The 21,800-nt window shown below is 44.6% G+C and overlaps 1 protein-coding gene across 2 annotated transcripts in view; it reads right to left on the bottom strand.

Moving 5' to 3' along the window:
* Positions 1 to 5,615: 5,615 nt before the first annotated feature.
* CTNNA1 (catenin alpha 1) overlaps positions 5,616 to 21,800 on the bottom strand; it is a 109,798-nt gene continuing 93,613 nt past the window's right edge. For both annotated transcript variants that reach the window (XM_069763860.1, XM_069763861.1), the window contains exons 15-18: positions 17,341 to 17,522; positions 9,769 to 9,874; positions 8,852 to 8,986; positions 5,616 to 7,144 (exon numbers count right to left, since the gene is read on the bottom strand). In XM_069763860.1, coding sequence (XP_069619961.1) covers positions 6,857 to 7,144; positions 8,852 to 8,986; positions 9,769 to 9,874; positions 17,341 to 17,522 — 711 coding nt within the window. In that variant the 3' untranslated portion in view covers positions 5,616 to 6,856. The remainder of the gene's footprint in view (positions 7,145 to 8,851; positions 8,987 to 9,768; positions 9,875 to 17,340; positions 17,523 to 21,800) is intronic.

The following is a 21,800-nucleotide window of genomic DNA, read 5'->3' as shown; positions in this document are numbered from 1 at the left end:
CCCTTCCCATTGAAGCCAGCTTTCATCTTCCTGACCAGCCCAAATATTTCAAATCTGACATGTCACTTTTTTACTATTTTGGGTGAGGTAGAATTAACAAAACATAGCATTTCCCAATTTTATTTTTTTCTGATTCATTGTGTGGTAAAAGTGATAAAGTTGCTTAATTCATAGGGTCAGTACAATTACAGTGATATTAGATTTATAAATGTTGTTTGTTTTGCTAATTTTAAATAATAATTTTATAGAATTCTGAGAACTTTAAACTTTCTAATTTTTCTGCTCACAAAGATGAATGAGTGCTTCTATTTTGTTGTGGGTTTTTTTTCGGGACAAGATGACATTTTTAGAGATTTCATTGTTCTTTACATATGACTTTTTGACTTTGTATATCAGGCCCAATGTGCACATAGTCCGGATTTACCATCACAGAGTGGCTTCAGAAATGTAACAAGGCCTGAAAGCCCTTTTTTCACATTAAGGATTGTGAATATGCATATTGTATACATGGCCATTGATCAGGGGTGATGTCACGACCCACAAGGGTTGGTCAGGCGGACGGAACAACAAACACCAACAACAGGGATGGAAAAAGGGAGAGGAAGGCCCTAACAGTAGGGAACGAAGGATAGGGCACCTTTTAACACAGCCTGTGCCTATCCCAGATCTCCCCTAATGTGCTATGGTCTTTCCCCTGCTATGTGCCTGATCCCTAGCTGTCCTTCACTAAACCCTGGCTAGTGCACTGGCCGGCAAGGACGCTAGCCTCACCACTGTAATGGTACAAACACTGGGTATAGTGACAATCACGAGCCACACACGGTAAATAAAAAAGCAACTTGGTTCCAGGCACCGCTGCCAAGCTCCACACCGCAGAGGACACAGAAGCAGCACATTCAGTGCTGACACTTAAGAGCTGCAACTCCAAGGATGGTCTAGATCGAAAATTATTACCAACAGTCAACTTATGTGTCATGTGACTATTTAATGGATGGTGGGAGTGGTCACTATCAGCTGACCTAGCTATAGCAACGCAGCAGCTTTCAGCAAGGAAAACGTACATTAACCCTTGCTGGCACGAAAGCAAAAAACGTTTAAATTAAAGCAGAGCCAGAGCTGTCACGAATCCAAAAATAGTTCAAGACAGGTGGACTCTAAGAACAAAGGGTTCATGTGCAAAAATTGTGTTTGGGTTCCCTCACTTATACAACACGTTAAGCAGGAAAAACATGTACACACAAACAACACAATCCACTAATCAGAAAATCACAGCACGCATGACAAGCATAATGTACATATCACAGAAAGTTTAAGGACCGAGCCACATTGTATGTTAATGACAGAGCCTCATTTTTTAAAATCTGACTAGCGTGTCTTTATGTGTTAATACCTCTGGGACACTTCAACAGATCCCAGTGATTCAGAGATTGTTTTTGTGACATGTTGTACTTCATGTTGGCTGTAAATTTTGCATCTGGGTTTTCATCTAAATCTACAAAATACGTGATTTGGATGAAATCCCAGAGGAATCCATTCACTATAATGAGACAGCAGAGTTACTCTGAACTCAGTGTGGCTTCCGATCAGCAGTATCTGGCTTTTTAGAGGTGCACAAAACTGTGGCCGACCATGCATTTATGCATACTTGGGATAAAAAAAAAAAGGAACTGCCAGATCATAGGCCAGACAGCAACCACAGTGCCTCCATCTGCCTCATTATAGGGAATCTTCCGCCGGGGATCCGTCTGATGAACAAGTATAATGGTGTGCACTCAGGTCAAGGACACGGAGGTGCTGGGGATCCGTCTGAATCACGTATTTCAGAGGTGTACATGAAATTAAGGAGACCGCACATAGGGCGATAAAAGTGATAATTTGGATGACAATACAAGGTAGGTGCACTCACCTTTAGAGGTTGTGAAAAGTCACAACCCCTTGCAGAATGTGAGAAGAAACAGTGGTCGCTGCAGACTCCCGTAGATAATGTGACAAACAACGAAGGCGAAGACCGGGTTTCTCAATGTATCCGCGCTGACCACACACGATGGAAATGTTTTTGAAAACTTTATTGTGCCGACGCGTTTCGTGGCAATCTGCCACTTCCTCAGGAACAAAGATTTTTTTGTAAAAAAAAAAAACTCTTGCAAAAAAACCTTGTAAAAAATAAATCTTTGGCCCTGAGGAAGTGGCAGATTGCCACGAAACGCATCGGCACAATAAAGCTTTCAAGAACATTTCTATCGTGTGTGGTCAGCGCGGATACATTGAGAAACCCGGACTTCGCCTTCCTTGTTTGTGACAGAGATTTACATGGAAATAATTTATATGGTGTAGGCGCTCAGTGCTGAGTGTAGGATAAATGTGAGCCGGGCCTTACTTTGATCTTTGGGAGGCAGAATAAACAAGTCAACAGCAGGAGAAGAATTGGTTTTATTTTTTTAACATGTTAACCATGTGGTATAAGTGATTCTTCGGGTCAATGTGATTTCAGCAATACCACATTTATAACTTCTTTATGTTTCGCTGCTGTCGCACACTTAAAAGAAGCTTTAAAAAAAAAAAAAAAAAGTTTTTGCAATGTCATAGTTTGACAGCTGCAATTTTTTCATATTTCATCCGACAAAGTAACGTTAGGGCTTGTTGTTTGCAGGAAGAGGTGATATTTTTATTGGTACCATTTTCGGGGACATAACATTTTTTAATCGCTTAAGATTATGATTTTTATGGAGGCAGAATGAACAAAAACCAGTATGGTAAAAGTCAAAAGGAAGCTTTATTCTTCTGGTCAGTACGAGTATAAAAGTGCCACGTCTTTTTTTTTTTATGCTTTGCCGCTTCTACACAGTAAAAACAATTTCATAGAAAAATATTGTTTTTGCATCTCTATATTCTGAGAGCCATAGTTTTCATTTATTTTTCCACAGATGGAGCTGTATGGTGGCTTATTTTTTGAGGGACAAGATGACATTTTCTGCGCTACCATTTTTCCTTATATTCATTCTTTTGATAGTTTTCGCCCACTTTTATCCAGCAGTATGATGAAAAATCATAGGTTTTGCCACTTTTTTTGTTTAATTGCATTCACTGTAGGAGTTAACTACTTTGCCAGTTTTATAGATTGCTTCGTTCCAAACACGGCAATACCAAATGAAATGGGTATTTTTGTTACAGAAATATCTGTATTTATTGGTGCAATATTTATTGTTCTTTATTTTGGGTTTTTGTTTATAATTTTTTTTTATCTATTTACTTTGTCCCTCTTTGGGACTCTAACACTTATTAGAGAAAACAATAGAGGGAAAATAATGAGGGGAAAAAAAAACGTCCGCTCATCTGTTGCAGCACCTTGCCGGATGAAGTAACATCGTGCGGAGCCGTCTCAGTCTTGGACGTTGGCGAAATAGAAAGGTGGGGGAAGAAACCTCCATCGATTAAATCAAGAAGGAAAGTTATATTTGTTTACATATATAAAAAAAAATTATGAAAACTTTTATTAGGTACAGTAGTACATTAAAAAAAAAAAAAAGACATGGATCCCGGTCATCACAACCTGGGTTGTTCATCCCAGGTTGTGGTGACCAGGATCGATGTCTTTTTTTTTTAATGTACTACTGTACCTAATAAACGTTTTCATACTTTTTTTTTTAATATATATATATTATATAATATAACTTTCTGTCTCGATTTCATCACTGGAGGTTTCTTCCCCAACCTTTTTCTAACTTTATTACTCATCACTGGTCTCATGCACTGCAATATAAGAGAACTGTGGTATTACACAGGCAGAATGCCTGTTGCACCCTACCTATGGCTGGGTCTATCAGACCACTGTACATGGCACACTAGGAGGTCATTGCTTGACCTATGGGTACCATGACAACCATTGGCTGCCGTGATTTCATTGTGAGGTGCTAATGGGGGTGAAATTGAGCCCCCTCCCAAATGTCATGATCACTATCAATTGCGGTATTTGAAGGCTTAATCTGTCGGTGGTGGTGCTGTCAGCTGAGTCAAGCTCTGGGCAGTGATTGCGCGGAAGGAAGTGCGGATATTTCAGATTTACTGACTGATCGCAGCAATCACAGAATGGAGACCACTGAAATGGGTCCCCACATCTCGGGACATGGCAGTCAGCTGTCAGTGACCGCTGTCGACACAGAGCTGTCACTCTGTGCATTCACACAGTAACAGCTTAAAGTCATAATGGATAAAGTACGTCATGATGCGGAAACTGACACCTTTTCATGATGCGCTATATCAGTCATTGGTTGTTAAGCAAATATAGCGCACGTCAGACAAAAGTTATGTATGCCTCTCATACAAGCAGAGCGCACACGCAAGACAAAACTATATATCTCAAATAAATAGAGTGCATATGTCACACTATTATAGCACAAATCATATTATAAACATGTCCAAAAGTGTCAGTCACTTATTATGCTTACTCACCTAAAACTCATAGTGGGAACTTAATTTTACAGGGTTACCATGACCTGATCACATCACAGGGTTGGTGAGCATAAACACTGTCAAATACCCCATTAATCCCCCTTGCAGTCAACAAAACTATACTTTGAAGTGCGATCATTTTGTCCTCACCATTGAGTACAGTTAAGTACTGCACTGCCTTAAGGTACCGTCACACATAGCGACGCTGCAGCGATACCGACAACGATCCGGATCGCTGCAGCGTCGCTGTTTGGTCGCTGGAGAGCTGTCACACAGACAGCTCTCCAGCGACCAACGATCCCCGGTAACCAGGGTAAACATCGGGTAACTAAGCGCAGGGCCGCGCTTAGTAACCCGATGTTTACCCTGGTTACCATCCTAAAAAGTAAAAAAACAAACGCTACATACTTACCTTCTGCTGTCTGTCCTCGGCGCTCTGCTTCTCTGGTCTGGCTGTGAGCGCCGGGCAGCCAGAAAGCAGAGCGGTGACGTCACCACTCTGCTTTCCGGCTGACCGACGCTCACAGCCAGAGCAGGAGGAGAGCAGAGCGCAGCGCTGGAGGACAGACGGCTGTAGGTAAGTATGTAGTGTTTGTTTTTTTACTTTTAGGATGGTAACCAGGGTAAACATCGGGTTACTAAGCGCGGCCCTGCGCTTAGTTACCCGATGTTTACCCTGGTTACCAGCAAAGACATCGCTGAATCGGTGTCACACACGCCGATTCAGCGATGTCTACAGGGAGTCCAGCGACGAAATAAAGTTCTGGACTTTCTTCCCCGACCAGCGATCTCCCAGCAGGGGCCTGATCGCTGCTGCCTGTCACACTGGACGATATCGCTAGCGAGGACGCTGCAACGTCACGGATCGCTAGCGATATCGTCTAGTGTGACAGTACCTTTAAGAACCATTTCTGTAAGATAACTGCAGGAGTCCAGCTGTAACCTCGGAGATCATAGGTAAATAAGATTACAGAAGCAGGCATGTGGATCCACAGCATTGTTGCAGATTTTCACTGTAGTTTACACCCATTTCAGTGTAGCAAGGGTGAAATCTGTAGTATATCCACATCAAAATTCACATTCACACTTCCTACATTTATTGTACAGTTTGCAGTAACTGGAAGCCAGATTAATGTGCATTTAAATAAAAATAAACAAACCCATCATAAATTAACTAAAAACTTTATTTTGCAGTAAAGTTTATTTTATTTGTAGAAGAGAAATCAGGTTTCTGGATTTATAATACATTTTCAAGCTTTTTTAAGAGTTATGAAATGTGCTTGAACAAACAATATAAATTAGAATTAGAATTATAAAAAGGAATGCGATACATGAAAGTTAAAAAAATAATTTGCTGGTTACATGGCAAAGCTTTCATAATCTAAAATCGGTTAGTATAAAGTTTTACCAACAGTGACATTTGCCATAAGAGATAAGATTTTCTCATTTCGAAAGGACCGCAGAGTCAGAAATGGTCAACATACCAAAATCAGGTTACAGCATATTCTATCCATATATCAAGAGACTATGCATCACTGAAGGATAGGAAAGTCATTAGAGCGTTTCTCCAATGAGACGTACTAGGGATCATGCAGGTCCGATAATGCTGAAGGATATGTACCAAACTTATCAAATAAAGTGGCTATATAATATAAGGACAGAAAGCTCGGTAGTACCCAAGGGCCAATGATGCATAACACCATATAGATTGTCTTGGCAGTGCTAGTAGAAAAAAAAGGCTACTGATTTGGCATTAGACTTTAGAAAATACCAATATATAAAAGAGTAAAATTTACCATTATCTAATCGAATCAGCCAAAGCACAAGGAAATATAAAAGAGGTAAACTGGTGGTGTATAAAGTGATTCAGTAATCCACCCTTAAAACCAATTCAGAATACCATTGGACCTCACACCACAGCTTGAAAATATAAAGACTTTGCTCAGTTTTGCGTTTAATAGTGTAGACCACGGTTTAATCTAAATATTACAAAAAATACTTTCCGAAAAGACAATTTTTTTGTGAATCTCTCACCAGATTTCACATTGCAAACCGCACACATTGTTAAACAGAGCTCCGAGACCTGATGAGGCTGGTGTACTCTGAAGATTCACACCAGAATGGCTACATGTATAAACCTGATATTAAGATGAATATTTTAATATAAGGCAGGAAAACTTTCAAAAAGGATTTTGGCAGATTTTCAAAGCAAGTGCACCAGGCTCATCAGGGATAAGAGATCAATTTACTAGAGCAAACAGTCTTGTGCTGTGAAACTTGGTGAAAGTCAGCTAACACCTAACATGTGCCCTAACGTATTGCTGCTGTCATAATGATTAATACAGATACAACGCTCTAATGATAGAAAAGTGAACAATGCAAAATATCACTTGTATGTCACATATACTTATATGCTGTCCATAACCTTAAATTCACTGAGCGCCTGCACAGGATTCACATGTTTCTTCTGAGATGCACGTTTTATTTTGGTTTGAGTTTCGTCCTGTTTTTCTCTCTTGACCAGGGGCTTTTTCTCTGGAGCTTTCATCTTCCAAGAAACTGCAGGCAGATTTAAGGAAGCCATTCCTTGAGATTTCTGGTACTTTGTGGAGGCCACGTAAGATGCTTTAACTGTTTGCACCACAGCATTCATCAAATTCTTGGCAGCTTGAATAAGGGACATGGCACTATCAACCTAAAATGTGAGAGCAGTTTGTAACAGTCATGTCACCGCGGTAAAGCCCTTCTAAACATCTGCACTATTGCATTATTAAACTGCAATTATCTCAGGCAAATCAATTCTATTACCATTACCGGTATCCACAGATCATTAGCATATATATCCAAAAATCAAACAAATCTGGAATGCTACACCAGCCTCATTATGTGACGGGAATCAGTGATGAATCTCTGCTGAGAAAGCAGGACTATCACAAATGAAGTCACAGTAAACCCTCCTTGCCAGGACTAATTTTGGTTTTTGCACTTTCTATTTTTACACCCTTTCTTCCAAGAGCCGTAACTTTTTTTTTTAATCAATAATAATAATAACCGCGAAAGGGTTTTTTCTGCAGTTTTAACCCCCTCACAACATCCGCCATATATGCACAGTGCAAGTCTGAAGCCTGTGCAAGAAGGGTGCGAGCCCGCCCCATACCCGGCAGATCATGGCTGTGTTACAACCAGGGCCTGCCTCTAACAATCACGGGTGGAGTGGACAGTGGCATTTAACACACACCAGCATGGGGACGAGTCATTCCATGTGCTTATCAGCGAGCCCATGACACTATATTTTACAGAAAAATCAGGGTAAAAAAATGTAATTGCGGTGAAAAGGCAAAGGGGGAGGGAGATTAAAAAAAAACAACTCCACCATTGTTTTGGGGTTTTATTGCAACAGTTGACCTATCAATTATTTTTTAGGTCCGTACAATGACATTTTTGTTTTTTGTTTTTACATGATATTAGTTGTGGAAAATTAGAAATCTGAAAAAAAAAATCTAAGAAAAAAAAACAAAAATTAATTGATTTGTTTGCCCATTTCCATAACTTTTATTTTTCTGTTCAATAAGCTGTGTGATGGCTTTTGATGATCTTTCAAGGTGCATATGATGATTCCATTGCGGTTTATTCCATTTTTTGTGGTCTAGTATTTAAAATAGTTTTAGCGGTTATTTTTGCTTTATGTTTATAATTAGGAGTTAAATAATTTTATATGTTGATAGACTTCTACAGTTGCAGCAATATCGAATACCGTATTTACAGTATTTCTTGTCCAATTCTAACGGAGGTAAACGGCTATAATTCCATTTTATACTAACAATACCTGTATATATATTTGAAAACTTTTTAACTTTCTTTTCTGATCACTTGTTCTATATACCTGGATACAACTGTGAGAGAGTGATGGGTGCCCATATAACACGCCAACATGACCTCGTGCCTTGATACGATTTTTAAATAACTGTCACGTGCCATCTTCTATGTCAGTAATGTAACAATCTGCCTTCACTGAATACAGATTTTACACGGGAATTGAGAATTTTGCAATTGAAAGATCAGTTCAGAAGGAGAAGGAAGCAGATTTCTCTGACAAGATATATTACAGAGGTTTTTATTTTCAGGTGTGCAATTGATTTATACAATAGGAATTAAAACCACTGTTATGCTTTAAGTACAGGCACACAGCCGGTATTTGCTGGGTGTGGTGAGGATTCACCTCTTAAGCCTGCTCCATGGTCCTGCACCATACAATCTCTGCCAATGTTGGCCAAATATGGACTAGTATCAGGACACCTGCATATAATTACTTACATGCACTACAAACCTATGCTTACCATTGATCTTTGTCTAGAAAAAAAATGTTAATACCTTGCAGGAAAAAACCCCACAATTTACTTACTCCAGAGACAACCAATTCGCCCCCAAGATTCTGAACTTCAGCTTTAACTTTACTGCAAATGTTCAGCTGGTGACAGTATAGAGCGATGCGCTGCAGATATGCCAGAAGATCCTGCTTACAAGTAGAATCTGGGCACTAGGAAATAAAACGAATGTTATGGTGAGCACATTGAATACTTACTAAACAGATATACAGTCATTGGGCCAGTTACATCAAGACCAACACTGTTCATCTTGATGAGTAGATGGGCCGGAGCACTTTTTCAATCGGATCATTTTTTATTGTGAAAAATATCAAGATACATTCATATTTTAATTTTGTTTTTAGAAACAATCAACACTAATTAAAAAACATACGTCATTACGAATCAAATAAAGAGAATCCGGCTCTTCTGATTCATGAAGAGGCATATGAATCAGCAGCACTGGATGAGTGGTGTATACCACTGTGTGCGCCTCGCCACACAACCTAATCCAATCCTAATCTGCTGAATACAGATTTGTGGCGTAGTGAATGCTACCGCTTGTCATGAATTTGGCAATAGCAGTCACTACACTCTCATCTCAATCTCAACTGGGTGAAAATGGTGTGAGATTGCCAAAAGTCGCACTAAAAATTATGAACTTTTCAAAGCTTTTTAAGCAAGACTACTGATGTAAACAATTTGATGAATCGTGCCCTATATATTTTTTCCTTCTACTGTCCGTTTCTAGTTTGCTGAAAAGGCAATCTTCATTTCTGTGATCCTAAAGCAACGCAATAAACTAACAAAAGGTAGCTTGGTTACAGTACATAAAATACACTTAGTGGATCTCTGTACATGTGTACGTACATATGATAAATAAGTGTGGACGTATAATGCTAATGTGGAAGCTGCCTTGAAAATATTGTTTTAAATATGAACTACAAATACTTACATGGTCAGCTATAGTACGCCCCAGTTTGTCCATACGTGACCCAGCTTCAGCAATCTTCTTTGCGGCGCTAATTACATCAGAAGTATTTTTAAGTGGTCCCTTTCCTCTGCAAAAAGAACATTTTAAAAAAAAGGAACAGAACACAAGATTAAAACATCTATGCCAGGATCACACAGTGTACATTTTAATGAGCTTGATCTGTGGCCATGCCGTTTTGTGCCACACTTGCAGCAAAATTATATTGCTTTGTAACAATTTATCAAAATCACAGCAAAACTGTTACGATTCTAATGAAGTAGAATTACATTATTAATGAAGTTGCGTTAATGCAGCTCCAGGTTATGTTTCCGCAGTTTTTGGATGTGGATGCACTTCAAAATCCACGTAAAGGTTATGTGCACACAACGTCTTTTCATACAGAGTCAGCTATGGAAACCCTAAAGACGATGCTCAAAACAACAAAAATATGCATTTATCCCATGAATCCACCGGGGCCCTATACGGAGGGACAGCATAGGCTGCTCCTTGAAGGAAGGTCTTAACCGGAGGCCGAGAAGCTAAAGCCTTCTGAAAAAGGATGGAAAGTGCAGAAACCTGGCCCTTTAGGGAACTCAGAGCAAAGCCCGAATCCAGTCCTGCCTGGAGGAAGGCCAAGATGGAAGGCAGGGAAAAGGACATAGATGAAACACGGTTGGACTCGCACCAACGGAAGTAATCCTTCAAGGTACGATAGTAGATCCTGGAAGACGAAGGATTCCAAGCCTGGATCATGGTGAGAATCACCCGATCCCAAAGGCCGGACGCTCTTAGAACTGCGGTCTCAACAGCCACGCTGTTAAACTGAGCGACCGAAAATTCGGGTGGCAGATCGGACCCAGAAACAGCAGATCGGGCCTGTCTCGAAGTGCCAGGGAGCGTCTGCGAGAAGGTTGACGAGCTCCGCGAACCAAGCTCTCCTCGGCCAATCCGTGGCGATAAGAATGACAGGCACCGCTTCCGCTTTGATCTTTTTCAACAGTTTGGGAAGTAATGGAAGGGGTGGGAACAGGTAGGGTAGCGCGAACTGTGACCAAGGATTGGCCAGAGCGTCGACGCCCACTGCAAGAGGATCGCGAGACCTGGAGACGAACTGCGGAACTTCCTGTTCATTTGAGACGCCGTGAGGTCCACATCCGGAGTCCCCCATCAAAGACAAATCTGATGGAAGACCTCCAGATGCAAGGACCATTCCCCTGCCACGAGGCCCTCGTGGCTGAGGAAGTCGGCGTCCCAATTGTCCACGCCGGGGATATGCACCGTGGATATCACCGGAACCGTTGCCTCTGCCCAGAGGATCTTGCACCGGGGATATGCACCGCGGATATCACCGGAACCGTTGCCTCTGCCCAGAGGAGGATCTTGGATAACTCGGCCAGGGCCAAGGAGCTCCGAGTCCTCCCCTGATGGTTGACATATGCCACAGCCGTGGCGTTGTCCGTCTGGATCCGGATTGGTAGGCCCCTGAGAATCCTTTCCCAGTGGCGGAGGAACAGAAAGATGGCCCGAATCTCGAGGACATTGATCAGCAGAGTTGACTCCTGCGCCGACCAACAGGTGGTGAAAAACCGTACCCCAGCCGAGCAGGCTGGCATCCGTCGTCACCACTTGCCAGTGAACTGGAAGGAAGGACCTGCCCTTGGAGATGAGAGGTGACGTTAGCCACCAGTTGAGAGACCGTTCGACCCGAGAAGAAAGTCGGATCGGACGATCCAGGGAGAAGACAGACCTGTCCCACTGAGACAGAATGGCTTGCTGAAGGGGTCGCGAATGAAATTGGGTGAAGGGAACCGCTTCTAATGTTGCTACCATCCTCCCCAGAACCTTCATGGCCAATCGGAGGGAGGCCGAGGACCCTGGAGCAAGCGTATGTCCCGATAAAGAGTGGATCTCTTGTCTTTGGGAAGGAAGACCTTGGTCTTGGTCTACGAGTGTCGAAGAGCATGCCCAGAAAGATGATGCGCTGAGAGGGAATAAGGCAGGACTTCTTCCGGTTGACCAGCCACCCGAAAGGGGCTAGGGTGTCGAGAATGATGGACAGACTTTCGTGAGCCTGAGAAAAGGACGGAGCCTTGATGAGGATGTCGTCGAGGAATGGAAACAGAACCAGGCCTCTGACCCTCAAGATGGCCATCAGCGCCACAATGATCTTCGTGAAAACTCTTGGGGCGGTTGCGAGACCGAACGGCAGGGCGACGAACTGAAAATATTCCTGGAGCACCGAGAGCGCAGGAATCGGTGATGTCCGGGGAATATCGGGACATGGAGGTAGGCGTCCTGAATATCTATGGAACACAGAAATTCTTCGGCCTCCATGGAAGCAATTTCTGAACGAAGGGATTCCATCCTGAAGTGTCTCAGATGAACTCTCCTGTTCAGCAATTTGAGGTCCAGAATGGGGCGAACCTTGCCGTCTTTTTTCGGTACCACAAAAAGGTTTGAATAGAAACCTGTGAACCGTTCTTTTTCTGGGACAGGAACGATTACCCCGGCTTTGAGAAGAGAAGCGATGGCTGCAAAGAAACCCGGAACTAGAGCAAGATCTCTTGGAGGTCAGGATTCGAAGAAACGATCCCGGGGTCGTGAAACGAACTCTATCTTGTATCCCCAGGATACAACTTCCCTGACCCATGTGACCTCTACTGAGGAGATCCAGACGTCCCTGAAGAGAAGACGGCCGCCCAACCTGGGAGGTGGGCTGGAGTCTTGCCGAGAGTCATGCCGAGGTGGATCTTCCAGTCCTGGAGGATCTACCCTGGGAGTAGCGAGGACGCCAGGACAGAGTGGGCCTAAAGGATACGGTCTTCTTCTCATGACGTGCCTGTGCCCTCTGGTGCTGCTGAGAAAAGGAGTTTGATGCCGCGAAGCGACGAAAAGGCCGAAAGGACCGAAATTGCCGTCTAGGAGGAGGGCGACGACGCTTAGCCTGGGGGAGAAGAGAACTTGTACCCCCGGTGGCGTCCTTAATGATTTGGTCCAGCTTGGAACCAAAGACGTGAGCCTTGAAAGGGCAGACTGGTAAGGGACTTTTTGGAAGATAAGTCCGCCTGCCAGGCCTTGAGCCAAACGGTCCGGCGGATGTCAACAGCATTGCTAGATGCCTGAGCGGCACAAGACACGGCATCCAGAGAGGCGGAGACTAGGTATTCACCAGCGTGGGAAATCTGGTTGGCAAGCTCCGCCAGCTGCACGGGTGGCCCCCGTCCAGGATATCTCGATGGAGTTCTTTGGCCCATTTGGAAATGGATTTCGAAACCCAAGTGGAAGCAAAGGCTGGGCATAGAGCGGCTGTAGCCGCTTCAAAAGCTGACTTCGCAAAGGATTCTAGAACTATCGTTAGAATCTTTCAGAGATGCTCTGCCGGACAGTGGAAGCACCATGTTGGTGGACAGCCTGGAAAAAGGGGGATCCACTGAGGGAGAGACCGTCCAATTGGCGGTAAGTTCTGGGGAAAAAGGATATAACACACCAAGGCGTTTTCCCCTCTGAAAACGTCTGGTCGGGTTCTCTCTTTCTCTGGTCATGATTTCCTCGAGTTCAGGATGAGGAGCGAAAAACTTGGAAGGAGGTTTAGCCCGTCTAAACAAAACCACCTGATCTGCGGGTTTCATAGAGGGATCCTTGATACCACTGGTTTGATTTATAGAACCAATGAGATTCTGGACCATATCCCTCATGATGGCGATTTGGTTTGAATCCAGCTCCGAAAAATCCTCCGAGGGCGCATCAGAGAACGCCTCGCCAGACTCAGGGGAGGAGGATCGGGAGGACGCCAACCGCAGAGGAGGGCCGTGTGGCGAGATGGAGCGGGAAGAGGACTCAGACCGTCGTTCCTGTCTGGACCTCTTGCGGCTTATCATGGAGGGCTCGAACGGAGGCTCCTGCGACCCGCTGGCTACTGCGGGGGTCTGCAGAGGTAATCGATCCATCACGGACACCAGAGTTTGAGACACCCGTGTTAGATCGGCCACCGATTGTGACAGAGAGGAAGCCCAGTCTGGGATGGGGGTATCACTCTCGGGCGGATCGGCCGGGGAAACCTGGGCGGTGGGAACAATCGGATTGCTGCAGGCCTGACAGAGCGGAGAAGACTGACCTGAGGGAAGTTTGCAGTTACAGGACGAACATGCAAAGTACTTGATTAAGGCAGAAGAGGAAGAAGTAGGAGGATGAGAGCGGCCCCCTTTAGAGGTAGACATATTGAAAAGGTCCCTGAAGAAAATGCCAGAGGGTTAGGGGACAGGGGAGCAGAGGGGGGTGTCAGTCTGCAGTGCAGAGCTACTCACGGCAGATGAGAAAGCGGACCGGCTTGCAGTGTGGATCTCTGGAGAGAGGTAAAGCTCCTGCTGCAATCTGCGCAGATGGTGATCGCTGAACGGATACCAGGTGGAGAAGGGCGCAGGTCAGGAATGTGCGCTCTGGAAAATGCGGAGCGCGACGTGTGGCGCCAAGCAGCGGCGCAGAGGAAGGGGTGGAGTCAGCCGAGATGGCGCCGGTACAAGACAGAGATTGTTGGGCGGGAGAAAGCCCGCCTGATGAAGACGGAAGTGGGCGGAGAGCGGCACCGGAAGTAGACCAGGGCCGAAGCCGGGGCCTAAATTAGAGGCCGGCGACCGCCAGAAGGAAAGGACCGCGGCGCCGGAGCAGTGTGCCGCAGTTAGAAAAACCGGCGCGGCAGCCTGCCCCGCTGGAGAAGATAAGAGCGGCCGCAGTGAAACCCGCGGAGCCAGAGCAGTGCGCCGCAGGGAGAAGCGGCGCAGCAGCCTGTCAGGGCTGTCGCGCTGGAGACAGTAGTGCGGCCCCATTAAAACCGCGGCGCCGGAGCAAGAAGCGGCACGACAGCCTGTCAGGGCTGTCTCACAGTGAGAAGGTGGTGTCCGTGAAAACCGCGGCGCCGGGGATAGGAAGTGGCGCGGCAGCCTGTAAAGGACCCGCGCCGGATAGGAGGCAGAGGGCCGCAGTTGGCATGGGGAGAAGAAACGCGCCTGCCTGCGAAGGCCACTGCACGATACAGCAATCCCGGGCTGTGCTGCTGCATCTGGATGCAAACGACGACCAGGTATTCTGGGAGCCCCTAGCAAGGCCCTCCTATGAGAGATCTGGGATGGGATGGGGAAATACTCACCTCAAACCTCCCACGCCGATACTAACCTGAAGAGGTATGAGACGTCCAGGGAGCTGGTGATGGACATCCTTGTCTCCGCAACCGACAGGCTCTGGTGGGCGAGTGGATGGGGGACAGAGCCAGGATCGTACTTCTGAGCACGCTTGTGTGCCAGGATCATGGTCCTGCTGAGGGATCTATGAGGATACGGGGTGGCAGTACACACCGTACTCATAGTCCGCCTTGTGGGAATACAGGTGTGACTGTTCACCCTGTAACCTCCAGAAAAACCTGAAAAGAAACAACGCACATTGAGGTAGATAAGGGTCTAATGAAAGACCCGTGTCCACCTCCTACTGACACTAAGCTAAACTGAAGAGTATAATGCCAGTCGGTGGGGTGTACACTGCAGAGGAGGAGCTAACTTTTTTATTTGCATAGTGTCAGCCTACTAGTGGCAGCAGCATACACCCATGGTTCCTGTGTCCCCCAATGAGAGGCGATAAAGAAATAAAAACATTTCCTGAAGCGTCTTCTGCTTGAAAAACTCAGTGGGTTCATCAAGTTGTTGTGTGCACATATCATAAAGACCACTTTATAAAATACTGAATATGACTCAAGTGGATTTTGTATCAGATCTGCTTCAAAGTCCACATGAAAAATATATGTGTAATAGAAATCATGCAAAGAACACACGAGCCAAAAGGGGTGGTCCACTACTGGATAACCCTTGCTTAATAAATTCAGTGCCACATGTATACTCAATATTTAAATTATAGCATCAAAAAAGAAAAGTCACGGAATTATGGAAATCACAGGATTAATAAACATGTTAATGATATGCAAATGATGAAAAAATGGAAATAAGATTTTCAAACCATCTCAATTTATTCAATATCAAGTATGAGCATCACAGGCAGAAATACATGTATACGTACTTACACACCTTGGCTGTTGTTTATGAGATATAATAGATGTTTTAGTAATGTCCTACCACACTAATTGAACTTGGGCACGAAAATCAAAGATCCGCTGCTAGCAGCTCCCACTGCAAATGCCAAAAGGCCATACTAGTACGATTAGGCCACACAGGCTGCTCACAGTAGCACAAGCAACATGTGGCCAGGATTGTCATGTTTAAAAAAAAAAAGCTCATTGACACTTTGGAGAAATGGCCACACCACTGGTTCCATTAACAAATCAATGTCATGCCAAACAGTTAGGCTTTGTGCACAGTTCGTTTATGGTGCATTTTCGCTAAGGAATCCTTTTGCCAGCTAATTCAATAAGAATCCTGGAGTGCTGTGCACATGGATCAGTAATTTTATTTTGAATATTTGCAGTGTGTGTTTTTCTGCAGCATGTCAATCCTTTGTGCGGATTTATAGCGTTTTTCACCCATTGACTTCAATTAAGTAAAATCCGCAGCAAAAGCGCAAGCATAAAAATGTTTGCGGATTTGCTGAATTTTTGCGAGCTTTCTATGGTGTTCCCCATGCTGTCATCTGTGTGACAACACAAAGGGGACGTGAACCCCAATACTATAACTTCACTTGCCATTGCCACAAGGCAAGTGGGAAGAGTGAGGCTCAGTGCCAGATTTGGAGCATCTTATGGATGCACCTTTTCTGGGGCGGCTGAGAGTTGATGGTTTTAGTCTGGGAGGGGCTAATCTCCAAGGCCTTTTCCTAGGCTGCTAATATGACAATGCAGCTGTCTGCCTAGCATTTGCTGGTTAGATTTGATAGGGGGACCCTACATAATTTTTTTTTGTTGTCCCCCTGAAAATTAGCCATTGAAAGCTAAGTAAACAGTTGTGAGCAGTTATTAATAGTCTGGGAACAGTTATGGCTATTGGCTCCTTCCCAGAATATTACCATCGACCCTCGGTTTTCCCTCTGCTGGTTATGAAAATTAAGCAGGAGCCTATGCAATTTTTAGGGGGAATGAAGACTTCTGGGGTCCAGGCTACTGTAAATGAAAAAGAAAAACTGGGACATGCTTGATATCACCATAATCATACGGACGTGAATCATATTGCAACGTCATTTTATCCACACAATGAATGCCATATAAACAAAACTCCCCCACCCCTCCAAAAACAAAATCGGAATTGCATTTTATTTTCCTAAAACTTCAGTGGATTTAGAGGTTTTTCCCCATTTTGTACATTGAATGGTAGAATGAACACTCTTATTTGAAAATACAATTTGTCGTCCATAAAATGGCCCCCACACATCTAAGTGATTGGAAAAGTAAAACACTTAACTCTCTTTGAAGAAGGATAGGAAAAAATAAAAACAAGCCAAGTCTGGAGGGGGTTCCTGGATACTCCAGTCTGTGATGTGTTCATTCACTTCAGTTTATCACTATTCTTTATTAATAAACATACAAATGAACATGGCAATGTTTTCCGGTTTAACATGACTTACCTGGTAAAATCCGTCATCTCCATCATTATCATACACATCTGCTTGGCCAGAACAATAATGTCATTTCCACTGTCATCCCATTTTGAAACTTCAGCATCAAGTTTACTTTTCTCTTCTTGAAAGCTTGCGACCTGTTCAGCAATTTTAGCTTTTTGTTCTTGTGGCAGTTGAGCCATAATTGCCTACAATATATAAAAAATGCTCTTTAGCACAACTTAACTCTGCAATCACGAATAAAGGCACAGCATTCAGCAATTCTGACACCTCTAGGAAATAATATTGATATTAGTAATGGGGAAACCTGGAAGTCATCATTCACCTCTGTTAGTGCACTAGAACCCTGAGCTCAGTGGCTACAAGGGAACAAAGCTAAAATATAAGGTTCCCCCTCTCGCTCTACAGCCACAAAAGGAAGTATATGCACGCTCTATAGTTATATCCCACTAAGCTACTGATGGGACACAGAATGGATCATTATTTTTTAACAATTGCATATTGTACATTACTTTAAGGGTAAGTGCAGATGACTGTAAAAGTCAGATGAGTGCTAGCCATCGTTTTGACCAAGGGCATTCGGTCCCATGTTATTTCCAGGGGGCTATGCATATGTCCATTTTTTTTTCTTCGGACTTAGGGAAAAAAAATCACAGCATGTATGATTTGGATGGTACTTGCCCATTGAATTCTATGGGTCCTTAAATTTAAAAAAAAAATCATACTGCACTCAGGTGACATCCAAGTGCAGTCCAATTTTCATGGATTTACATTATAGTGAAGGTGGAGAAACTTTCTTTTTTCCACCCACCTGTGAAAATGATCAGATCATAGAATGTTAGCAGGGACCTCCAGGGTGGTCATGCCCAACCCCCTGCTCAATACAGGATTCACTAAACCATCTCGGATAGTGTGTGATTAGAGTGTGATTAGCATTATCAGATTTTCTCGAATTTGAAGAAAACGGGCATCGGCATCTGCCCTAACAGAGGAATTTGTAAACCACCTGAAAAAACAGACTCCACTACTTCACCCAAAACCTGCAATCTCAGAAAAGTAACAGAAGACTAAGGCCATGTTCACACGTTCCTGATTTCCCTGCTGTTTTTTCTGCACTAAAAACCGCAGCTCTTGGCAGAAAACGCAGGTGCGTTTTTTGGTGCGTTTTTGGTGCGGTTTTTAGTGCGGTTTTCTCTGCAGAGTCTCTGTGTGTTTTCTAGGAAGTTTTTTTTAGGGTTAAAATGGCTGAAAATACCCTAACCCTACCCCTAACCCTACCCCTAACTGTAGTGGTGGGGGGGTGGGGGAAATAAATTCTTTATTTTATTATTGTTACTACCTATGAGGGTGATAAAGGGGGGGAAGGGTCATTTCCTTTTTTATTTTATTTTGATCACTGTGAGGTTATCACAGTGATCAAAATGTGCCTGGAACGAATCTGCCGGCCGGCAGATTCGGCGGGTGCACTGCGCATGCGCCCGCCATTTTGGAAGATGGCGGCGCCCAGGGAGAAGACGGATGGACGGACACCGGGAGGCCCGGTAAGTATAAGGGGGGGAGATGAGGGCACGGGGGGGCGTCGGAGCACGGGGGGGGGTGGCATCGGAGCATGGGGGGGTGGGATTGGGGCACGGGGGGGGGGGGACAGCCACACTCCGCCCACGCACTTCCTGCTGCAGCGGTTCTGCACCACAAACCGCAGAAAACCCGCAGATGTTTTTTTCGTCTGCGGGTTTTACTGCAGGTTTGACCCTCACAATGGAGGTCAATGGGTGCAGAACCACTGCAGTTCCGCACAAAGAAGTGACATGGTCCTTCTTTTTTACAACAGCTATTCAGCGCGGCTTTTTTAGTGAATTTCCGCAATGTGGGCACAGCGGTTCCTGTTTTCCATAGGGTACATTGTACTGTACCCTGCATGGAAAACAGCTGCGGACCCGCAGCGGCAAAACCGCGGCGGTTCCGCAGTAAAAAACACATTGTGTGAACATGGCCTAAAAGGTATAATAGGTAATCATGCACAATGAGCTGCACTGCAATATATGCTGCCAATCAGAGGCCGGCAGATTACCTCAGCGTGCAATGTTGTGAACAGGTAATTCAGAACCACAATGGACATTGAAGTTCAGAGCACACAAAGTGACCTGACAATTACCAAAAACAAAGGACGAGCTCTGAGACGTGGGAACTCTGCTGACCGCAATCCCTAATCCTAACACACCACACTAGAGGTAGCCGAGGATTGCGCCTAACGCTCCCTATGCAACTCGGCACAGCCTGAGAAACTAACTAGCCCTGAAGATAGAAAAATAAGCCTACCTTGCCTCAGAGAAATTCCCCAAAGGAAAAGGCAGCCCCCCACATATAATGACTGTGAGTAAGATGAAATACAAACACAGAGATGAAATAGATTTAGCAAAATGAGGCCCGACTTACTGAATAGACCGAGGATAGGAAAGATAGCTTTGCGGTCAACACAAAAACCTACAAACAACCACGCAGAGGGGCAAAAAGACCCTCCGCACCGACTAACGGTACGGAGGTGCTCCCTCTGCGTCTCAGAGCTTCCAGCAAGCAAGAAAAACCAATATAGCAAGCTGGACAGAAAAAATAGCAAACAAAAAATAACACAAGCAAAACTTAGCTTATGCAGGATAGACAGGCCACAGGAACGATCCAGGAGGAAGCAAGACCAATACTAGAACATTGACTGGAGGCCAGGATCAAAGCACCAGGTGGAGTTAAATAGAGCAGCACCTAACGACTTAACCTCATCACCTGAGGAAGGAAACTCAGAAGCCGCAGTACCACTCTCATCCACCAAAGGAAGCTCATAGACAGAACCAGCCGAAGTACCACTCTCGACCACAGGAGGGAGCTTGGCCACAGAATTCACAACAGTGCAAGCCCCCGACTGTTCAAAGCAGTGACGTCATGTGCTGCCCATCGCTTGCACACTGAAGTCAGCTTCTGCGCTTCTGGGGGGCAGGGGAGAAGAATTATTTATCCTTTTTTATATTTGTTGTAGAAGAGCCACAGAACAGGGTCATTATTACTAGAAGCAGCCAAGAATGGAGGACATCTTACCAGGATTGGGGACATACATTACTGAAAGGGGCGGAGGCTGGAGACATTATACCAGGATGGAGGATATTATTATAAGAAGGGGCCAGGATAGGGGACATTATTAAAGGAAGGGGCCGGATAGGGCAGATTATTACAGGAAGGGTCCAGGATAGGAGACATTATTACAGGAACGGTCCAGGATAGGGGACATTATTACAGGAAAAGTCCGGGATAGCGGACATTATTACAGGAAGGGGCCGGGATAGGGGACATTATTACGGGAAGGGGCCGGGATAAGGGACATTATTACAGGAAGGGGTCTAGGATAGGGGACATTATTACAGGAAGGAGCCGGGATAAAGGACATTAATACAGGAAGGGGTCCAGGATAGGGGACATTATTACAGGAAGGGGCCGGGATAGGGGACATTATTACAGGAAGGGGCCAGGGTAGCGGACATTATTACGGGAAGGGGCCAGGATAGGAGACTTTATTACAGGAAGGGGCCAAGATAGGGGACATTGTTACAGGATGGGGGTAGGATGGGGACATTATTACAAAAAAAGGGCACACACAGGATGAGGGACATTATTACAGGAAAGGGGCCAGGATCGGGGACATTTTTACATGAGAAAGCAAACATGTATGTCTAAACAATATCTGGAATACTAAAGGGCCCATTCATCTGAAAAACATGCAGGTGGGGACCCAGGTCCAAATTTTGCACTGGGCCTATTGGACTCAAGTTACGCCACTGGGCATACATACATACAAATTACAAAAAGTTGTTCACCTTTTTTTTTTTTTTTCTTAAATGCATTTAAGGCTAAAAATAATTTTTGCAATTGGATTTTATTATATATTTTGCACTGTTTGGGTTTTACAGGATTGGTTTCCCCGCACATTAAACTTTGATATGGTCATAAAACAGCTGAGAGGAGCACAGAAAAAGACAGTTGTCAGGCCATTATGGCAGGCTGAGTGATGGATTCTCAGTTAATTCATTCTGCAGCCAGTAATACACAGTGTAACATGGAGGCTGCAGAGGGTGAACAGTGCACAATTGTTAAAAGATATCTAGTCTCAAATACATGAATGTAAAGGTACCGTCACACTCAGCAACTTTTGAACGATAGCGATCCGTGACGTTGCAGCGTCCTGGATAGCGATCTCGTTGTGTTTGACACGCAGCAGCGATCTGGATCCTGCTGTGACATCGCTGGTCGGAGCTAGAAGGCCAGAACTTTATTTTGTTCAGCTTCCCGCACTGACTGAGCGCCGGCCGTAAAGCACAGCGGTGACGTCACCGCTGTGCTCTGCTTTACGGCCGGCCGGCGCTCACAGTCAGTGCGGGAAGCTGAAGGCGAGGGACGTGACAGACACCGGAATGTGAGTATGT

This window comes from Ranitomeya imitator, chromosome 4 (genome assembly GCF_032444005.1).
Source record: "Ranitomeya imitator isolate aRanImi1 chromosome 4, aRanImi1.pri, whole genome shotgun sequence".
NCBI classification, from domain to species: Eukaryota; Metazoa; Chordata; class Amphibia; order Anura; family Dendrobatidae; genus Ranitomeya; species Ranitomeya imitator.
This window is presented reverse-complemented; position numbering and strand designations above follow the sequence as displayed.